A 21,974-nucleotide genomic window follows, 5' to 3' on the forward strand; every position below is an offset into this window, starting at 1 on the left:
TGAGATATGGTTGTCGAAAAATGACTGTCCACATTGAAAAAAAAACAGATTTCCTAAGAAGTCTCATATTGTCCACTTCTCATTCCTTCCTCATCCCTTCCCTCTATATAAATAGCTCATTCTTCCTTCCAACACACACACACAGATAACTAAATAAAAAAGCACAAAAAACTCTTCAAGAGTTGAAAAAAATACTTGGGCTTTATATTAAAGCTTGTGTTATAATAATATTAATTAAAAATAATTGGGCTTGAAATTAAAACCAAGCTAGTGCCAGCAAAATTTTTGTTTTTAAGTAAACATTTGGGGTTTTTGTTAATTTAGCTAAAAATTTGGGGGTTTTGTTAATTTAGCTGTGATGGCTTGTTAACTTAGTTATCCAATTTGGGGGTTTTGTTAATTTAGCTGTGATGGCTTGTTAACTTAGTTATCCAATTTTGTTTTTAAGTAAAAATTAGGGGGTTTTGTTAATTTAGCTAAAAATTAGGGGGTTTTGTTAATTTAGCTGTGACGGCTTGTTAACTTAGTTAGCCGTGAGGACTAATTTGACCATGCCAGCTTTGTTAACCTCATTGTATATTTTTAGGGCATCAAGCTTGTTGAGTTGAGATGGCTCTCCACAACTTGGCTTTGTACATCAAGTGTTGTCGTCTTTGAGGTAAGTTTGCTTACCTTCTCCTTTAGTTAATGATTGTCTATTTTTGTATGCTTTTTCATGCTCTTTATTTACGTTATTAATTTATAATTGTTTATTTTTTATGCTCTTTATTTATTTTTTTTAATTTATCTTTGTCTATGTTTTTTGCCTACTTTTTTTATGCTCTTAATTTGTTTTATTAGAAATTTTCTCATAATTGTTTATTTCTTTTGTATGTTTTTGTGTTCTTTATTTGTTTTATATGAATTTTTCTTATGTAATTCATAAACTTAATTAGAGATTAATTTATCTGTGACGGCTTGTTAATCTCATAATTTTTTTGGTCATTTTGGCTTTGACAGCTTGATGACCTAAGCTAGTTTTAAATTAATATTTTTATTAATTTATTTATTTTTCTAATTAAGAATTAATTTATCCGTGACAGCTTGTTGATCTTGTAGTATTTTTTGGGATATTTTAGTTGAGACAACTTGATAATCAGAAGTTTTTAAAATTAATTAATTTAAAATTAATTTCAAAAATTAAAACAAACTAGTACGCAAATATTTTTTATGAACGACGTAGCTTTGAATTCCTTATTGCACCGGAGGAGACGTCGGAGCAGAATTCTTTCCGTCAAGCTAAAATAAAATGTACTTAATTTTCATAATAAAGGATTGTCTGAGTTGAGACAACTTGTTAATCCTACCATTATCATTTTAGATTATTTTAGTTGTGACAGCTTTGTGTGAGAGGTACGTCAAAAGTGCAGTGAGATTAAGTTTCCATCCCGCATAATTAGACTCCGGAACCTTATCTATAATTTTTTAAAGACCAGTTTGTAATATAAGATTTTCTAATTTTTCCAAAGTAAATAAAATTAATGGTGACTCAATTATTTTAATTTTTAAATTCGGGTCGTTAGAGTGGCCCATAAAGTAATTAAGCAAAGAGAGAAATTAAGGGGATGCTTGAATTATGTTTTCAATTTTTATTTTTTTATTTTTAGAATGAAAAAATAAAAAAATTTATTTGATAAAGTTTGTTTTGTAAAAATAATTCTAAAAATTATAACTGTTTTTAATTTTTAGAATCAAATTTATACAACATATCAAATTTACGAATATGCTTTGATGGAAGAAGAGAAGCTCACAAGGGAAAGTGTATTTGGGGTTGTGGAGCAATTGAGTCTGTATATGCATAATCTGAGTGTTTAGTTTTCTGGACTTGGCCTCCACTTTTATAAAAAAAAAAAAGTGTATTTGGCAGCTGAAGGAGAACTGTCATTGCAACAGAATCATGGAGAGCTGAGAGACAAGAAGAAGAAGGAGAATGAAATGAATGATAGATGGAGAGAGAAAGAGAATTGAAGCGAGTTCAGGAATTTTTGGTGATTTTTTTTGTCTTTTCCGTTCTGTCAACGGGCCCTTTTATAACAAGGGCTTGAAACGGTAAGAGCACCAATTGCTAATAACTCAAATTGATTCCAATTAAAAACTAATCCATATTATTCAAGCGCTAAAACAGTATAAAATTTGAAATAGGACTGATAAACCATATTATTCAAGCGCTAAACCATAGGACTGATAATCATAATTAATCCATCAATCTCAATTAATTTATATTACGGTAAAGGATTTCTTAAGTCAACGAAGATAAGTTATCTTCGGTGAACCCAAAATGACGTTGTTTTGAGACATAAATCAAGGTATTTTTATAATTATAATATATTGCAGGGTTATATTAATCTTTATCATTATAATTTTTTAATCTTATAATTTTAAAATGATGTAGTTTTGAACTCACTGGAGATAACTTTATCTCTAGTGTCCGGAGAAATATTTTTCCCTTTATATTAATGCTTAAATGGTTAGTGATTTGGAATGATAAAAAACAATGAAGTCTAATAATTGATATAAAAAATAATTATTTGATACCAATTTAATGTTAAAATGGTCAAGGATTTGAAATTGGGAGTGGATCCTCTCATTTTAAAAGTTCACATGATCTTGTTATGTGAAATTTTAATATGAGATGATGTATTTCCTTTGAAATATACTGTAAAATAATCAACTTCAATTATAATTAATTGGTGTATTTTTAACGCTAAAACGGTAGGGATCTGACTTAAAATAGTAAGAGCAATAAATACTAATAATTAATAAAATTAATGATAACCACCGTTTATATTTACAATGCTAATTAATGTTTGTCTTTATGGTTCCTAATAATTCATTATTAACACACAATTTTATATAAAAAGTCAATATATGATTCGTTTATAATTTTTTTTACAAATTACATTAAGTATGACCGATCATACACTCTTGATTGAAGTATGACCGCTTATACTTACTGTTGTTTGTAAACAAAAAGTTTTTTAAGTATGACCGATCATACACTCTTGATTGAAGTATGACCGCTTATACTTACTGTTGTTTGTAAACAAAAAGTTTGTAAATATAACCTTACCTTTTATATATATATATAGATATATAGACACACGATACTTCGACTACTACTATTATTATTTGTTATTACAATGGGAATGGATATTGGTCCAGGCAGAGGCCCGATAGTCCAATCCAAAACAGAACTTATAAGAGGAATTCTGATAATTAGGTTCATACTTGGGCCAAAGCCGATTGGTGCAAACCACATATGAAAGTTTTACTTACAACAACTGTGTTTAAATTATTTTAAATTTCTACACCATCGTCATCCCAAGCCTCAGCTGACAATCAAGCCAGTTGTTATGGATATGAATATTATATCCCAATTACCTACTAGAATATCTAGAGGGATATAGAATCAGCTACATCTCAACAACCTCAAACAACTAAAAGAATATAAGATAAAGATCACACCCCAACAGAAGGAGGGGAATCCTACTACAATTGGGGGATTTCAGAGGCACAATCCTAGGAAGGTAATCCTATAAATAAGAGCCTAAGGACCCCAGGTAAAGATTCAGAACTCATTTATTACTTCTGCCCACACTGTGCACACACCCACCCCTTGGCTATAAGCCTATTGCTCGTGCGCAGTGATTGGGACCTCGGCTATAAGCCTAGTATACATTTGATATACACTATCTCTGAGCGCATACCACACGGTATAGCAATACGGTCTATCCAGGACCGAACATTGGCGCCGTCTGTGGGAACTATAAATTTCAACTCCCACCCCACGATGACGAACACACGTTCGACGTTTGGTACATCCCAAATGCCGCCGCGTCAACCACAGTCTCAGCCTTACGGCATGCCTCAACATCAATCTGCACCAGAACAGCCCCAGTTGGAAGCAAACCCGGTGCTAGTAGAGGTACAGGTCGGCGAGGTCGTACACAAGGACCGACTCCCAGACCCCTGCCGAGTACAACAACTGCTACGATTCGTCCACCTCCACATAGTGAGCCACCAAACGTGACAAACATGGCCATGGGAGCAATCATTCAAAGGTTGCAAGAGATGGAAAACAGATTCCTGACCCAGCAGCGCATGGATGCCCAAAGGATGGCGACATTGGAGGCCGAACTGAGAACCTAGAACGCGGAAGGCCAAACTAGGGGAGCCGAGGGGTCGTAAACGACCGACCTCCGCAGCAACATGCCGAACGCGTACATCAGAACGCCGAAGGCATCCAACATCTGAATGCTGAAGACCTCCAGCATCAAAACGTTGGAGATCGACCTAGAAGGCGCGGCAATCCTGGCGATGGAGCACCTCGGCAACAGAACGCAGCCACACTCGAAGGAAACACGCACAATGGGCAGAACCTCAACCTCGGTAACAACCGGAATGGCGGTGCCCCGAACGACTACCAGGACGAAAATTATCTGGAGGATGAGGAGGCTAATGATAGCCCGTTCACTGAGAGGCTCATGAATTTGGCCATACCATCGAGATTCAAGAGCACCAGGATACCTCCATACGACGGAAGTCAGGACCCAGAGGCCCATTTGGAGGCTTTTAAAACCGAGATGCTATTCAACGGGATCACTGGACCTATTAAGGCCAGGATCTTTGCGACAACGCTGACTGGTCAAGCAATGACCTGGATAACCAGGCTCCCTAGGAACTCCATCTACTCATTCGAGGACCTAGCTCGGACTTTCCGACTGAACTTTGCAACAAGCAAAGTGCATCCGATGCCAGCCTATGCTTTGGGAAGAATCCGGCAGAAGGAGAACGAATCGCTGAGGAAGTACCTCGACCGGTTCAAAGACGCCGCCCTCAAGGTACGAGGGCTAACTGAAGCAGTACACCTCCACTTAATCATTTCGGGATTGGATGGCGACTCCCCATTGGCGAGATCCATCTATAAGAACCCGGTGAATGATCTGGAGGAGTTCAAAAGGAGGTCGGACAAATACATTGACGTGGAGGACATGCAAAAGGCTTATGTCGAGTCACGAGGATGAAGCCCTCCACGTCGGAGCCCGAGTAGGAAAAACAACAAAGACCAGGACCAGAAGGCATCCAAAAAAGCAAAGGACGGCCGTGATAAAAGGTCGGAAGACCGATCACTAAGGAGAAGGTATGACGACTATACACCCTTGAGCATGGCCAGATCCAAGATATGGAAAGAGGTAGCACATACCAAAATGCACAACGTCGAGAGACCTCGACCTCTCAAAGCCAAGTTCGGGTTAGATAGAAGCAAATACTGCGCATTCCATGACCAAAATGGTCACTATACGGATGATTGCTGGGACCTCCGAGATGCAATTGAAAAACACGTGAGGGAGGGAAAGTTAAAGAAGTATATCATCCGAACACAGGGCAAGAAAAATAATAAGCGCAAGCAAAGTAGCCGAAGCCGGAGTCGAAGCCCAAAGAGAGAGGATCGAAAGGACCAAAGAAAAGACCGACCTTCCAAAGGCAAAGAGGTCGATGAAAAGGACGACGCTTTTCCTGAAGCTGAGTTCGGATGCAACGTGATAAGTGGAGCCCTAGGAGGAGGAGGAGGAGACTCGGCTAACGCTAGGAGAAGATACCTAAAAGAGGTCATGTCGGTAAGGGACAAGCCAACATTCAAAGAAAAGGACAGCAAGCCGGCTCCCCCAAGACTGTTCTTCACTCAGGAGGAACTAGCGATGGTTGTACCCGGACACACCGACGGATTGGTGATCACCGGAGTACTAGTCAACTGCCCAGTCAAGAGAATTTTTATTGACCACGGAAGTTCAGCTGACATAATTCTCTGGGACGCTTTCCAGAGGATGAACCTGGACGAGAAGGACTTGAAACCATGTGTCACTGAGCTGGTCGGGTTCAACGGAGCGGCATCCCCTCCAAAAGGCTACATCGACCTAAAGATGACCTTGGGCACGAAGGATTCGTTCCGATCTGGTAGGGTCGTTTCGTTGTAGTGGACACCTTGTCTTCCTACAACGTAATTATTGGTCGGCCCACAATCCATGAATGGGATATGCTGATCTCCACCAAACACCAAGCATTGAAAATGCCTGGGATGAACAACGAGATCGTCACCATAAGAGGTGATCAAGAAGAATCAAGAAAGTGCTACTACGAGACTCTACGAGTCCATCATGGAGGTCCATCATCTCCAACTCGGCTTAAAGGAGGAGGAACCAAGGGCCAATCACTGAAGACGTGCGGAAGAGAGGTCAACTTGGTTGAACTCGACGTAAGGGAGGAGCTCTTGGCACCTCGTCCTGAACCCCAAGGAGAATTGGAGGATGCCGATATTGCAGAAGACGGTGAAGGACGCACCAAGGTAGGAAAAGACCTAAGCACAGAATTCAAAGAGGAGCTGGTTTCTTTGTTAAAAGAAAACCGAGACGTTTTTGCGTGGAAAGCTTCAGAAATCCCTGGAATTGACCCAACCTTCTGCTGCCACAAGCTCTCCATGTACCCCGGTTCACGTCCAGTATCCCAAAAGAAGAGGAAGATAGGGACAGACTGACGTCAGGCATTAAATGAGCACGTCGACGAGTTCTGGCAGCCGGATTCGTGAGGGAAATACAATATACCACTTGGCTGTCTAACGTAGTGATGGTAAAAAAGCCAAGTGGGAAATGGAGGATATGTGTGGACTATATCGACCTCAATAAGGTCTGCCCAAAAGACTCATACCCCATGCCAAGCGTTGACCAGTTAGTTGACAATTCGTCAGGATTTCAGCTATTATCATTCATGGATGCGTACTTGGGGTACAACCAAATTCCGCTACACCCCGAAGACCACGAGAAAACCGCCTTCATCATCGAGAAGGGCAACTTTTGTTACAAAGTCATGCCTTTCGGTCTCAAAAATGCAGGGGCGACATATCAGCGGATGATGAACCACGTTTTTCAAGGGCAGATTGGAAGAAACCTTGAGGTATACATCGACGACATGATAGTCAAGTCGTTGCAAATGTCAGCACATATAAACGACCTCAGGGAAACTTTTGAGCAGCTGAGAGCTCACAGGATCAGGCTGAACCCGGCGAAATGCGCTTTTGGGGTACCAGCTGTAAAGTTCCTGGGCTTCATGCTTACCAACCGAGGAATAGAAGTGAACCCCGACAAGTGTAGGGCCGTGCTCGAAATGAAGCTGCCCGAAAGCAAAAAAGAAATTCAACAACTCACTGGACGTCTTGTGGCCCTAACCAGATTCTTGCCCAAATCGGCGGAAAAAGCTTTGCCTTTCTTCAAGCTTCTCAAAAAGGAAGCTGAATTCGGATGGGGAGAAGAATGCAAGAACGCATTCGAAAATATTAAAAGTTGCCTGGCCACTCCTCCTGTACTGTCCAAACCAGAGCCTGGAGAAACGCTGATCTTACTTATCAGTTGGGGAAGAGGCCGTCAGTGCCGCCCTGGTACGAGAAAATGACAAATCACAACAACCGATCTACTTTGTGGGTCGGGCCTTGCAAGGGCCTGAGCTTCATTACCAGAAGCTCGAGAAAGTCGCATTCGCACTGCTTACCACGGCGAGGAAGCTCCGACCTTACTTTCAGAGTCACCGAGTTATTGTGCGCACGAATCAGCCCATCAGGCAAGTCCTCCACAAACCGGACCTCGCTGGCAGAATGATAAACTGGGCAGTCGAACTCTCAGAGTTCGACATTGCATATGAGCCCAGGCAGGCGATAAAGTCCCAAGCGCTGGCCGACTTCATCCTGAAGCTAACCCCATCCAATGAAAAGGAAAAAGGAAATGAAGATTTCTGGACAATACACGTGGATGGGTCGTCCAACTCCAAGGGGAGCGGAGCCGGGGTGATCATTGAGACCCCGGAAGGAGTGTCCATCGAGCATTCACTTCACCTGGCTTACCTCGGCCTCCGCGAGAACCACGAAGGCCCCCACGAGGACCGCGGAGAAGCTGTTGAAGCTTCTCCTCCTCGGTGTATTCTATGCCGAAGAACCAATACTGGACAGAGCGAGGTAAATGGCTCACCGCCTCTTCCTCCCCCATGCCACCTGGCTGGGATGCCGGACCATAGGAAGAACTAGGGGCACTCATTATGAACCCTCAACACTTCAAAGAGGAAAGTACAAACCTCACCTTTGGTTTTAGATGAAAGAAACCGCACAATGCAACCTAACCCAACCGAAAAAGGGAACAACTGATAAAAGCAAAATAAACAGAAAGGTACCTGAGCTTAGGAGCAAAGATGGTGAGAACTAGACTCAATGAACAGAAACCTTCACTGGATGTAAGGAGAGCTCCACGAGAATTTACCACATGAAAAACTGTAAAGTCTGGAACCCGTTGAGAAGATGATATTTAAAGGGGAGACAAATGACTTGGGCGCGAAGGTGAAGAGTTTTTTCTTCAAACGGTTACGTGAGGAAGGGGGCAAAAAAGGGAATTCACCCTGGGAGCATTAAAGGCACCCCATTATAACCTGCGCAAAATTGAAGCAGTACGCTCTGCACGAAGCACGAACTACCAATGGGCGCAAAACACGTGGATTGCCATAACCGTCACTGCAGACACGATGTGAAGGGTCAAATGCGAAGGGTCAGGATAAGGGCCAGCCCCAAGTTCCGTGATCAGGTATCGCCTGGGTGTCACTTTCCGATACGACAACTCGACCAGCGTGATGAAAGATGAGTGCAAAGAATTTGGGCAATATCCGACATGGTCAACTTCGACTTCAAGTGCAAACGTCAGGGAAGTATAGTGAGCGTAATCTTGACGACTCGAACAAACTAAAAGTGTCGACTTCAAAGTCTCAGAAATCCAAAGTCGAAGAGTAAACTCGGATTAATCGAACTCATGACGACAACATGGAACCTCGGCATCACGGATCCCGAAATACCGAGCTGGGGGGCAACTGTTATGGATATGAATATCATATCCCAACTACCTACCAGAATATACAGAGGGATATAGAATCAGCTACATCTCAACAACCTCAAACAACTAAAAGGATATAAGATAAGGATCACACCCCAACAGAAGGAGGGGAATCCTACTACAATTGGGGGATTTCAGAGGCACAATCCTAGGAAGGTAATCCTATAAATAAGAGCCTAAGGACCCCAGGTAAAGATTCAGAACTCATTTATTACTTCTGCCCACACTGTGCACACACCCACCCCTTAGCTATAAGCCTATTGCTCGTGCGCAGTGATTGGGACCTCGGCTATAAGCCTAGTATACATTTGATATACACTATCTCTGAGCGCATACCACACGGTATAGTAATACGGTCTATCCAGGACCGAACACCAGTCTTCAGAGGGAGTAGAAATATTAATTTAGGGTGTATTTGTTTTAACAATTATTGAGTTATTTATAAAAAAATATATTTGAAAGATGACATTTTTATATTTGGTACAAATCTTTAAAAAAAAATTAAACATTATCGATTCGTGTTTTGCTTGATGTTTATCCTCATAAATCATAATGAGGGGTGGGTTATGTTTCTTTTCCATGAAAATGGAAGTTATTTTATAAATCACTAATAACAACTACTCCCACTTATTTCTTTCTCCATTTAAATTTTATTTAAAAAAACAATAATACTAACCAAATAAGTTTTTAAAAATACCAGAGAATAACATTTCTGATCATAATATCTCTAAGAACGCCATTCTTAAAACTATAATCATATACCTTGGAGGTTAATGGTTAAAGTTATACCATGGAGGACAAATTAACAGGGACAAAAGATAATCTTAAAACTATAACATTGCTTATAATCCTTTAAAGGTTAATGGTTGTACTTTGAAGTTATACCATAGAGGACAAATTAACAGGGACAAAAGATATGTCCCTCTTGGCTCACACGATGCTTAGGCTATTCACGTCAGGCTCGAGATGTAAAACAAACAATCATTGGGAGGCAACCCAAGATAATTTTTCTTTTGTGTGTTTTCTTTGATTTAATTAAGTTTACTTTGCAGTAGATATTTTAACTTTTAATTTTAAGCAGAGATGGTATGTGCATGCCGTAGTCTAGGGCCCTAAACCCAACAGGTATGAATATTTTTAAAAAGTCTAAGTTAGTCACAGGGTTACTGTGCAATTAGCGCGAGTATGGCGTTGACAACATCATGATTTTAGTTGCTTATGTTTGGCCACACTTATGGCTCCACACTGGCACCATCAGCGCTAGAAAACAACCACAATTCCTTAAGGCGGCGTTTGGTAAAAGAGAATTTGTTTTTACTCGAGAATCATGATTATTGGGAATATAGTTAGAATATTAGTTTCCCGGTAATGTTATCAAAAAGCTATTGGTAGGCGAAAATATTACCGAGAATTTTGGTTAATTTTGCTGAGGTGTTGTTTGGTCGATGATAAAATATTGGTGGGAATACGAGAGATTTTTACGAAAATGACCTCGTAACTTAACTATGTGGACATGATTTAGAAACAAAAACACCATTGTGCGAAAAAGAGTATTTCTTCTGGGTGAACTCTTCGACCATTGTATCAGCATTCGTCTTGAATATTCATAGATCGTGAGTGGTGTACTGGACTTCATCCTCCTGGTAAGTTTGTTGTGTGTTCCCATAACCCCATTTTTTGGTGTCTCTTTCGTTTGCAACGTTCTTTCATCAATATGGAGTTAGTGTGTGTTATAGTGTCATTTTTTGTTTTTCCAGTGGAATAAAAAAATCATATGCAAACAAGTTTCATTTTCACTCCGAAGCGCTTCATTACGGTTGGAAAGGTCAGAAATTGTCGAGGTTTGTTTTTTACTTTTTGTGGATTAATAGCCCTAAAAAATGACAGGGGTGCTTGGTACTTCCAAATACAGGGCTTCATTGTATCTTTGTATTCCATTTTTAAATTGCCAGCATGTTTATACAAACGTTTTTTTTATGTTGGATTGGTGTTTGAAAATTTTAACGATTGGGTGTGCGTAAGCTTTTGACATAAATGGGGTTTTTTTACCACGTGCTTTTTGGATATATTTTCTGACCTGTGTACATTGTGATGAAGCATCAAGTAAAATAGAAGTCCTTCAATCATTGAGAAAGCATGGGTGGAGATGACAATGACAAAGGTTGGTGTCAAAGTGAAAATTCCGGCAATTCTGCAACTTCATCCACATCGAAGTTGAAGACGTGCGACTGTGGAGTGACGACGGTGTTGCGGAAGTCACGAACAAACGCGAATCCAGGAAGGATGTTCTTCGAATGCCCCAATTATAGAACAAGGGAGGTGTGTAAATTCTTTCAGTGGCTAGATGAACCCACTTGCTTTAACTGCATCCAGAAGGACATTTTGTTGAAAAATCTGTTGTTTTTGCTCAAACTATTGGTGGCGTTGGTGATTGTACTTATTATACTACTTGGGATTGTATTATATAATATGTAAAAGTGTTGATGATGCTGTAAGTGAATGATATGCTTAATTTTGTGCATTACGAAGTTCTAATACAATGTATGTTTGTAATGTTGTTGAACCTTTTGATGTGTAGTATGCATAGTGGTTTATGTGTATGTGTCGTCTTGTTTGGCATATTAGTGCTTGCCATTTCATATTGTTGTCAAATGGATGCTTGTAAGCCTCTTCTTTGTTTGATCTAGCGACAATCTACAAGACCATTCAATATTTTTTCTGTAAAACTTATTTTCTCTATATGCTTGTAAGTGTTGTAGGTTCCACATATCAATTAAGCTGTAGCTCTAGGTCCCCGCCATCAAGTCCATACCATAACTTGTCTGCTGTTGAACTTTCTGTGGGGTAAGTTGACCATGTAGTTTGATGCGGATGTACATATTTTATGTAGATTTTACATGATGTTCAAAGTTGTTCCTCTATTCTAACCATTTTGGATTTGTTTCCAGTGCAATTGGGAGAACTGAAGGACTTGACCGCATCTTTGTAGGTGGGCTGCCATCCTCTGTTTGTAACATTCTGAGGTAAGTCTTATTGGTCTGTTCCCTTCTGTTACCTTTTTTTATTAAATAAACATAAATGATTTTTTTATTTATTGTTATGCTTATTGCTTAGTAAGAGGCATTGACTGAAGATATGTGTACTTGGAGGTTATACCTTGGGCTATATATTGGCCATGAGCTAGCATCAAAGTTTAGGTTGAGCATAACAAGTCATGTTGTTACCCGATTTATAGATTCAACTGTTGATATTAGTTTTGATCTGTCAATGAAAGATCTATTTCCAACTGTTTATAGATTCAACGGCATAATATTAGTATATTACTTTGAACTCTTTTGTTACTTCATAGGCATATAAGTACTATATTTTATTGGCTTACGTTGTGGAGCTTCGGGATATCATGTTACCTCTGGTTCTTCAGATTATGTTATAATTATTTTGTCGAGATGCTAATGTTTCTTGATATAACTTCACCTGTGTAATATAGCATTGCCTTATGTTTAGGTTCACTTGTGCATGTCAAAGGGGGATACTTTTGCAAATTTTCATAGACAGCTTGATGTGATGGGGTTGGGCTTCCAACTATTGGATGTGCCATCATGTTTTTCTGTATGACTTTGTATACTCTCCTTTTTTGACTCTTGAAGTTTCATTTTCCATATGTTTGGCATTCCTTCTTTACCGTCTTAATAGAGAAAGGTTAGGCTTGGTTTCTTTTGAAAGGCTGGTATATAGTTCACGCAAATAAAATTTCATGAGGAGTTCTACAATCTTCGTAAGGATATGTGATTCATTCATTTTAAGTTCTTTACTCTATTGTACCCCCATTTCTTTGTTGCCTTGTGATGGGTACTGCATCTTATTTAACTTTTTTATTTTTCTTTGTAGTCATGCACATTCATGGCTTAACTCATGCTACTTCTGGATATCATAGAGTTCTTAAAGACAATAAAAAACTATACAATCAAGTCCAGGATCTTAAGGGTAATAAGATTACTGGTTGTGGCTGTTTGCTTTATGCCTAATTCTCCCATTCACGTCTTTATAAGGTTTTTTTAATCCTAAAACTTGGTTAAGGTGGGTAATTTGTTTGATCAGGAAGTATGGGTGTAAATAGGCCAGGGCAGGGCAGGCTTTAGCCTTCATGGCCTATGCCTACACAAAAAAATATTGAGCCTATCTAGCCTATGATCCTATCAAAAGCTTAGTTTAAAGGCTAAGTCTGCCCTGTTATTTAAAAATAAAATGCCTACATGGCCTATGAGGCATTTTAGGCCTACATATTGCAAATTAAATAAATAAATAAAAATAAAATATCTCATTCATTACACAATACTTCCAGCATGGTCCAAATTATAAAAATTCTACAACAAATTTTTTAACAAGAAGTCAAGAACACGTTATAAAAATTCTACAACAAATTCTACAACAGATTTTTTAACAACAACAAAGATTGAATTTTTCTTGGCACTTCACAATCTTCTAGTGAGCCTTCTTATCTTCCTTTTACTTTGATATACTTTCACTTTTTTGAATCTGTGGAACATCATCCTCCTGCAAAATAAAGTTATTAGAGTGAGTGAGGAAAAAAGAGAGAGAAGCCCAAGAAAAATATTGCCATTAATAGACAATCCAGAACCTGTTATTGTCTATTATAGTCTCTCGCACGAAATAATAGATACTAATTGAAAGGAAAAACTTTGCAATACTGCCATTAATAGACAATATGCAACACGTCAGATCATGGAATATCTTTGAACCAGAGACATAGATCAGTGTTGGACATATCCAAATTGAGATAAGTCAACGTAAAATTAATTTTATCAGAAGACAACACAAGGGAGAAAGAAAATAAACTTGGTACTTCAAATTCCACAAAGCTATGCAATAAAAAAGTGAAAACTCAGAAGCTGCAGCTCATAAAGTGATAGAATCCAAGAAATCAAAAACTCAAAAATTGAATTAGGGACAAGGGAGATGTATCTGAGTGACACTGACAGTGTCCTTCCAAGAAAGCGTTGATTACAAATCTAAAGAAAACAGAACCAGCAAGAAAATCCGGATCTTCAAAGAAATCTATTCACCTGAGCCAAACCCAGTAAAGACTCAATCACACAAAACATCCGAAATCTTCCAAGAAATCAATCACTCTTAGAAAAAAGTTTTTTTAATCATTAGAATTATAGAGCAAAGGAATTTAATTTTCCAAGAATGAAACAAACAAATACTTTCAAGCTAATCTGAATACATGAACTACAATTCACATATGTTCAAATACAAATTACATAAATCTGAACTAAAACACCCATTTTTCTTTTCAATAACATAAAAAAAATAGAACCAACACTCATAAACTCGAAGATAACCAATTTCTTAAGCAAAGAAGAAAACAAATATCGAAAAAAAGCAACGAACCACTTGTAACGCATGAAATGGCCATCTAAGGGGGCGATCTTTTGGATTCATCTTTAAACGAAACAGCACACCAAATCACCGGTGGCTGTGTGTAGAAATAGTTTAGTTATGTTACCACATGATTTTTTTCTCTCATAAATCAAATTATCTTTTCTCTCTCAAATAATTCACTCACACTCAAGCATACTACAAGCACTTTTGTTAAAGAAAAATGGAGTCAATCAATTTATTATTATAATCATTATAATAATAAAAAATAATAACGAAAAACCATGAAAAACCATGTGCTCAAGAATACTAAGGTCACATTCCTCCTCGAGCAGATGGCAGAGACAAAAAAATTTGTAATAGGGGACAAGAAAATTTAAAATTCATAACATAATGTTCTCTGCATCTGTGACTACCTGGTTAAAACTCATTAAGCTTCAACACTCTATTAGTAAACTCAGTAGCAAATCCAAAATAACATCACCTTCGCAAAATCTAAAAAGTTCACGAAAGAAAAATGAGAGTACCTGGTTCTTCTTTGGATGCAGATTGAAAGCCAAACCACTTCTGCATCAACATAAAAAATGCAATAGATTAGTTCATGAAAATCGCAGAAGAAGGGACATACTGACAGAGACATGGTTTGTGGGTTAGGGTTTGTAAATTGTTAACCTTGATAGATGAGTGACCGACGGTGAGAATAGATGGATGACCGGCGGTGAGAATAAATGAGTGACCGGAGGTGAGGGACAAAAGCTTGCTCGTTTGGGCGATGAGACTCGTGAGTTGTGAGATCTGATGGTAGAAGCTGTGGCGCATACCAAAAGAAAGCAATTATGTTTTGTAATTTTTAAAATATAAATAGTATTATATATATATTTTTTATTTAAAAGTTTAAACAGGCAGGCCAAAAGGCCAGGCTTTTTATATCTGGCGTAGCATTGTTTTTAAACCGGCTAACCTACAAGCCTTCACCTGTCCTATTTACCTCGAAGATCGGGCCGGGCCAGGCTTTACATAGGCCAGGCCATAGGTCCCTGTAGGCCGGCCTGATCCATTTACACCCCTAATAAGGAAGTATTAGGGTGTACTGTCGAGTAAGACCCTTCTTTCTTGAACGACCAAACCATTTGAGCACAGTAGAAAATATTGAAGATAGAAGTATCACAATTAACATTCCTTCAAAGAATGGGAAGGAACGCAGATCCTTCAACTTCAACAAAGTCTTTGGACCATCTGCAACCCAAGGCTAGTTTGGTTTTCAGATTCAATTATCTCCAGGATTTATATTTTATACTATGATTGAAATTATCTCTCATGTGCTGCAGCAGAGGTCTTCTTTGATATACAACCACTTATTAGATCTGTTTTCCTCGATGGTTATAATGTTTGCATATGGACAAACTGGATCAGGAAAAACTTACACTATGGTAGTATCCAATTGAAGTTTTCTTTGAAAAAAGAAATTGAAATTTTTAATGACCTTTTACTGATTTGTGTTGTTTATATGTAGACTGGACCAAAAGAGATCATAGAGAAAAGCCAAGATGTAAATTATAGGGCTCTCAGTGATCTGTTTGATTTAGCAGATCAAAGAAAGGACACTTTCCACTATGATGTTTCTGTTCAAATGATTGAGATTTATAATGAGCAAGTCAGGGATCTACTGGTCACTGATGGAACAAACAGAAGATATCCTTTTACCATTTTGTTGTATTTTCTAGCATTTTTTTGTAATTTCATAATGAAACATGCATTATTTCCCAGGCTATAGTTCATTGCCTTTGAGTAGATTATATCAACAACAAAATGAACTTTGCTTTACTTCTTAGGCTAATATGGAGAATCACTGGTTTCTATTTATTAAAATCTTAATGATTAAAAAGATGCCTTCATTTATTTGGTAGCATTTAGATGAAAACATTTTATTCTATATAATTATACACTGTATACTGTTTATATCTAAATGAATGATACAATATCCAGAACATAGATCTGGAAACCTTTTATACATATCTTATATATACAGCTTGTACTGATGAAGTTTGGTGCTTTGTGAGAAGTAAAGTGATTGTTTAATTGAAGTTCACTTTGGCCCTGCGGGCCTAAGCAGTACTTTTGGAGCTAATTATACATTCCATATTTATTAATCACTGTTTATATTAAACTGGACAAAAAAACTAGGGTGCTTATTATATATGTGTGTCTTTAAAAAAATAAACTTAGCTTTCTGCCTTGCTGTTTCTAACCAGAGCATATGTTGATGCACATGGAATTGGTTCACGGTCCAATTCTCATTGGCATGATTATGAAGCATTAGACGAGTCTTCCCAATTCAAGTGCCATGGTTCTAGAGCAGGAAAAAGTGTTGTTTGTAATAGAGGGAAATTAAACCACCTCCAAATCTGCACTGCAGTTCAGATGTGCACAGTAGCCTGGTCTCAAGCACCATTTTACTGGAAAACAGCTTCATTTATTGATATGGGAGGAAGCAATGATAAACGGGGATTCTGAATCCATACTAGTAGTGGAAACTTTTTGCAGATTTGTCTACCATAAATAGGACCTAATTGATTTCAAGGGAGTTGATGTATCACACGCATATATGGGACTAATTGATTTTGTCGAGATTACTTTTAGGTTTTTTTCTTTCTGTAACTCAAATATTTGAAAATAATAAAAGACAACCATAAAAGGTTGAATTAAACTGATGTCTAGTTTCTCTTTGTGGAACTATTTACTCATTTCATATTCCCAGATCCCATCCATGTTTTTCATTCCTCTTCCAATAAAAAATTACGTGGGTGATTATTCACCTAGTTTCGTGAAGAAATAATCAGTTACTAGACAATTTTTCTATGACATAATCAATTCAAGCATCAATAACTTAATGGAGTGAAGTGCACAACTTTGTGCCAAAAACTGACCATTATGCATGTACTGATGATAGATAGAGGTTGCTAGGAAAGGTCCTGGTCGGAAATAAATAACCAGGTTAATGAAATTTTTTGCAAGAAATCATTTAACAAGATCATTGTATCATACGTATAAAGACATTACATCAAATTGTTTCTATTACATTGTTAATCATTTAAGATATACTCGTGCAATCAGGACTAATTTTATAGCTACAGCACAACATACCAATCCATAGAGTTGGTGGTTACCCATTACATTGTTAATCATTATGAATATCATAATGTGCCTTTGCTGTGACATAATCATATGGCAATCCTATCACTTATTGTTTCTGAAACATTAGGAAAGTAAGATACAACCCTTTTTATTCTTGATCCACAAAGCTGCATTTAAAGCATCATCCATTATCTGCAAACCATCAAATGCTGCATTATCATATACAAACCAACATTAGGGAATTAGACTAATTTCTTTCCTTCCACTTGCTACATTATCCATCATCTGCAATCTGATAAACCACAATGCAACTCATTAGCACTAGCTTTTTAAAAAAAATTGTACTCATACATCTCAATGTTTAAGGAACTTCCCTGTAAACCACCAACTCAATATCATTTGCGGATGTTTGAACAAGTGCACATTCGTGCAAACAGAGTGACATTGTCATAACCTATAACATAATTCAGCATATTAATAAATGCATGGCATATACATCCATCTATTCCATAACTTAGGACAGTTTAAGATCCATAATATACATAAACATTCATCTCATATGAGTACAATCATCCATACATGGACAGAGCTTACAATATGGTTATGAGCTTACAAACAAGATTAACAAAATATACATGAAGATTTACATCATATGAGTACAATCATCCATATCTGGACAGAGTTAACAACATGGATTGTTGCTTTCAAAAAATATTAACATCAGATCATGTTAGTAGGACGAACAATACATTATCAAAAAATTGATCCAAGGTTACCATAACGAGCCATATATATCAATAGGCTTCCAAAAAGATTGGTGGTCATGCAGTATTAATGAATTCCCAACAAAGAAGCCACCACTGCCTCTCTCTCTTCTTGTGAACCTGCCATGAAAATATCAGTTATGCTGTTGTCCCTACCCATGATCATAGCAACGTGAACCCTTTGAGGCACACTCTAGCCTTCAATCTTTTTCAATTCTTCAAGAATTGATTTCCTTGTGTCTAGATCCTCAGCTTGATATTTAAAACAAGAAACCAACTTACTGATCTTCTCATTACAATTTTTGTAATTCTGGTTTAGATCCTTCATAGCACTAGCAACAAAAACCACCACATCTTCATCAGATCTTCCCCGTTTCTTGCCTTTTTTAGCAACAGAGGTTGACACAGGGGACTGTGGTGGTGCATCTTGAGTGGCACTATCCATAACTGTTGTGTCATAATGAGATGTTTGCGTTGTGTCACCCAACCACTCAAAGATGTAATCTGCTCCAATCCCACTCTCAGCAGCAGCAACCACTTCTTTCTCCATTTCATCCACAGCATCTTGTGGTCCCTCTGAATCATTCCCAGTTGCAACGTCTTTCCCAAATATTGGTCCTAATTGATCAAAGTGAGGGAATGGCTTCATGTCAAGGCCTCTAGCATTTGGGTGGGTCTGAAAAATATTGACGTATTTCATATTGTATAAACTAATTCAGAGATGCCAATAAAATCAAATGAAAGAATTGAACACATACCATTAACATTTTGACTTACCTTAACCCATTCATTGCAAATTTCCTTTTCAACAGCTATCATTTTATCTTTATCGTTCCAACCGAAGCCACTGCCTCCAATTGGTCCAATCATTTCACAGATGGCATTTCAGTGCCTCTTTAACAGTTTAAATCTTGATGTGATATAAGGAGTACCTTTCAAAGTACATTCAGGTATCCTGTCACCCATCATCTTCTCCAATTGAGTTGCAAATCCAGGGCCGAAACCATTATCTCCTTTCCACAGTTCACCGATTTCAAGCAGACATTCTACTAGTATTTTGTCCTCTTCCCCTGACCAGGTATGATTGATTCTTTTCCTTGATGGTTGACTGTCTTCGGCCATTTGCAATGCTAAGTGGCTATATCTAGATATGTAGGGGGGAAAAGACATAAAAGAATTACCAATTAAAAGCAACTATCACACAAAGATATTAACCTGCATATTAGTTATTAATATATTGTAAAACGAAAATTGTCATTGTCATATAATCCAAACTAAAACTAGATTAAAAAAAATAAACATTGCAACTATTACATAGTTAAACAAAAATGATTCTTGTCATTTAATCCAAAATAGGACAATATAAAATTATAAACATTACAACTATCACAACATAAACACCCGAATCAAACATCTGCGTGGCCACATTATCCCTCCAAACTGTCCATGCAGTAGAGGCCTCTATGTGAGTTATCAACTCAGTGTCTTCAAAATCATCTTGAGCTTCTTGCGTGTCCACAACATTGACTTCGAAAGGATCAAATGTCATTTCTCTTCTTATATGGTTATGAAGCAAGCAACAAGCGGTTATAATCTTGATTTGTGTTTTAACAGGGTAATATGACTTTGATCTTAGAATGGCCCAACGCCCCTTCAGCATCCCAAAACAACGCTCTATGACGTTCCTAGCAGAAGAGTGTTTCATGATAAAAAATTCCTTTGGTGAGGTTGGTTGTGCTCCATGTCTCCACTCAGAAAGATGATATCTTTGGCCTCTATAGGGTGTAAGGAATCCTTCCCCATTTATGTAACCAGGGTCACATAAATAATAGAACCCTAATAAAATGATTTCCAACACTTTAGACACAATTTAATAAACTTCATATGTACACTATATGTAAATTGGGAACACATTAATATATTTCAAATACCTTTGGGCACCCTTTAACCATTTGTAAGAGATATGAAATCTCTGAGGACCCTTGAATCTACAACTAATCCTTCCGATCCAGAAAATACATAAATAAATTGACAATCTTGAGAACAAACTCTTAATACATTGGTTGCTATTTCACCCTTCCTAGTCCGATATCTAGGCTTATCAGCTTGTAGGGCATTTATCTTGATGTCTGTCTCGTCTAGAGCTCCTAGACAATTCTATAACTCAAAGTAAAAGTAATAATGAAGAGACAAAAATATTAGTATTCTCTTGTCATGATTACGAAATGAACATAATGTACCCTCCTATGTTACCTCGAACCATTTTCATTTGTCATCAATTGAATTTTCAGGGACCGGCTCAGGTCGTTTCAGTAAAACAGTATAACATCTTAAAATAGCATGCAAAACCTTTGTGAATTGTCTACTTATGGTTTCCCCAGACCTCATGAATTATCTTTTAATTATCCTATTCTTAACATCATGGGCTAAAATATGAAGGAATATGGCAACGAGCTCTTCTACACCCATGTGCTTAGTCGGTTGAAGCATCCCAACCTTTTTTAGTAACTCACACAATTTATAAAAGCACATCCTGTCCATTCTTGTATTCTCATTACAAGCAGTGTCACTAATATAAACTATTCTTTGTAAATTGACTTCCTTTATCCTAGACCTACTATGAAAATCCCATTTAACTCTCTTCCTACTAATTCTCCTTTTTGTCAAACTTGTCTAATAGCAGAGCACATACACCCATCAAGAACAAAGTAATTCGATTCAAACACTCCAAATGAGTAATGAGTACCACGATTATAATTCACTCTGTTTCTGCATTCATCGCCATAATCTAACACAAAAATGATAAAAGTTAATCCATGCAACAATATATGGTTAACAACACTAAAATATACACAACATATAAAATATAGTAACACCGTGAATCCAAAAAATAAATAAAATTAAACAAACAGATCAAAATAAGGAACATTAAAAATGAGTAAATCTCCAACAGATGCAATACCCACATTTTTTTCCAAGATATGATGAGTGAGTACAGTACATACAGGGGTTAATCCATTAATTAAGGTTACCATCTTTGTAGGCCTAAGGTTACCATAAAATACCTTTGCTAACACACAAGTCAAGCTTCAAACATGCAATAATTAACTTCAATTTGTAATAATCACAAACGCTGTGAATCAGTATAAATTTTAAATAAAAAAAGGATGGGGGGAACTCGACCATTGTTTTGGAACCAGTGGGGATGGATTGCGTAGCCAACAAAACAAAAGACAAGACAATGACTGTGAATCATTGTTCTACAATGACATACAGGTACAGAGCTAATGTTCTAAAAAAAAAAATGCAATACATGCCCAACACTCATACCCAGTACATAAATTAAATATAGATCAACAAAAAAATAATGAATTACTTTATAAAAAAAATGATTTTTTTTTTAATAAAATTAAATAAGGTCACCAACAACACCCAGTAGCTAAACCCCCTTCATTTTAGATTTGTACAAATTACACTTCGAATAAAGGAGACAGGCAGTGAGAAAATGAGGTGAAAGGGAAGATTGACTTCAAAAATCATGTTAACTCATCAACAAGGTTATAGCAACTCAGAGCGTTGGGCGTAGGAGCCAAAGTACGCTCAAAATAACCATCAACCCAAAGAGAGCACAAAATACGAAAGTTTTACAAATAAGGTTTGAAAATAAAAATAACCCCATATAAATCACAAACACAAACAATGGAGACAACTCGCG

General features: G+C 37.5%; 2 protein-coding genes and 1 long non-coding RNA gene across 4 annotated transcripts; 2 read left to right on the plus strand and 1 right to left on the minus strand.

The window, feature by feature from the left end:
* The first annotated feature begins 4,622 nt into the window (after nucleotides 1–4,622).
* LOC133303500 (uncharacterized) lies at nucleotides 4,623–5,063 on the plus strand. The gene has a single exon (XM_061503421.1). The coding sequence runs from the start codon at nucleotides 4,623–4,625 to the stop codon at nucleotides 5,061–5,063; it is 441 nt and encodes a 146-aa protein (XP_061359405.1).
* An 8,197-nt stretch (nucleotides 5,064–13,260) lies between these two features.
* On the minus strand, nucleotides 13,261–15,173 carry LOC133303555 (uncharacterized). Its single transcript, XR_009750488.1, has 3 exons — nucleotides 15,033–15,173; nucleotides 14,888–14,927; nucleotides 13,261–13,511 (listed from the first exon to the last, which is right to left on the minus strand). It is a non-coding gene; the product is annotated as an uncharacterized LOC133303555 (long non-coding RNA).
* A 305-nt stretch (nucleotides 15,174–15,478) lies between these two features.
* LOC133303562 (kinesin-like protein KIN-14I) lies at nucleotides 15,479–16,988 on the plus strand. 2 transcript variants are annotated; one of them, XM_061503493.1, is made up of 3 exons: nucleotides 15,479–15,608; nucleotides 15,692–15,790; nucleotides 15,874–16,988. In XM_061503493.1, the coding sequence occupies exons 1-3, from the start codon at nucleotides 15,549–15,551 to the stop codon at nucleotides 16,132–16,134; spliced, it is 420 nt and encodes a 139-aa protein (XP_061359477.1). In that variant the 5' UTR covers nucleotides 15,479–15,548; the 3' UTR covers nucleotides 16,135–16,988. The 2 variants fall into 2 exon arrangements, with proteins under 2 accessions (XP_061359477.1, XP_061359469.1); XM_061503485.1 differs by having other exon boundaries at nucleotides 15,480–15,608; nucleotides 15,689–15,790.
* Nucleotides 16,989–21,974: the final 4,986 nt, after the last annotated feature.

The sequence above is a fragment of the Gastrolobium bilobum genome, unplaced genomic scaffold (assembly GCF_033153095.1).
Source record: "Gastrolobium bilobum isolate Gb01-03AN ecotype WA unplaced genomic scaffold, APGP_CSIRO_Gbil_v1 utg32687, whole genome shotgun sequence".
Taxonomy (NCBI): Eukaryota; Viridiplantae; Streptophyta; class Magnoliopsida; order Fabales; family Fabaceae; genus Gastrolobium; species Gastrolobium bilobum.

Excerpts from the sequence above, each read along its gene's own strand:
- LOC133303500 (XM_061503421.1), top strand. The coding sequence starts at position 4,623 with ATGCTATTCAACGGGATCACTGGACCTATTAAGGCCAGGATCTTTGCG.
- LOC133303562 (XM_061503485.1), top strand. The coding sequence starts at position 15,549 with ATGGGAAGGAACGCAGATCCTTCAACTTCAACAAAGTCTTTGGACCAT. Across the intron at positions 15,609-15,688 it reads TGGACCATCTGCAACCCAAG|CAGAGGTCTTCTTTGATATA; the intron begins GCTAGTTTGGTT and ends CATGTGCTGCAG. Across the intron at positions 15,791-15,873 it reads CAGGAAAAACTTACACTATG|ACTGGACCAAAAGAGATCAT; the intron begins GTAGTATCCAAT and ends GTTTATATGTAG.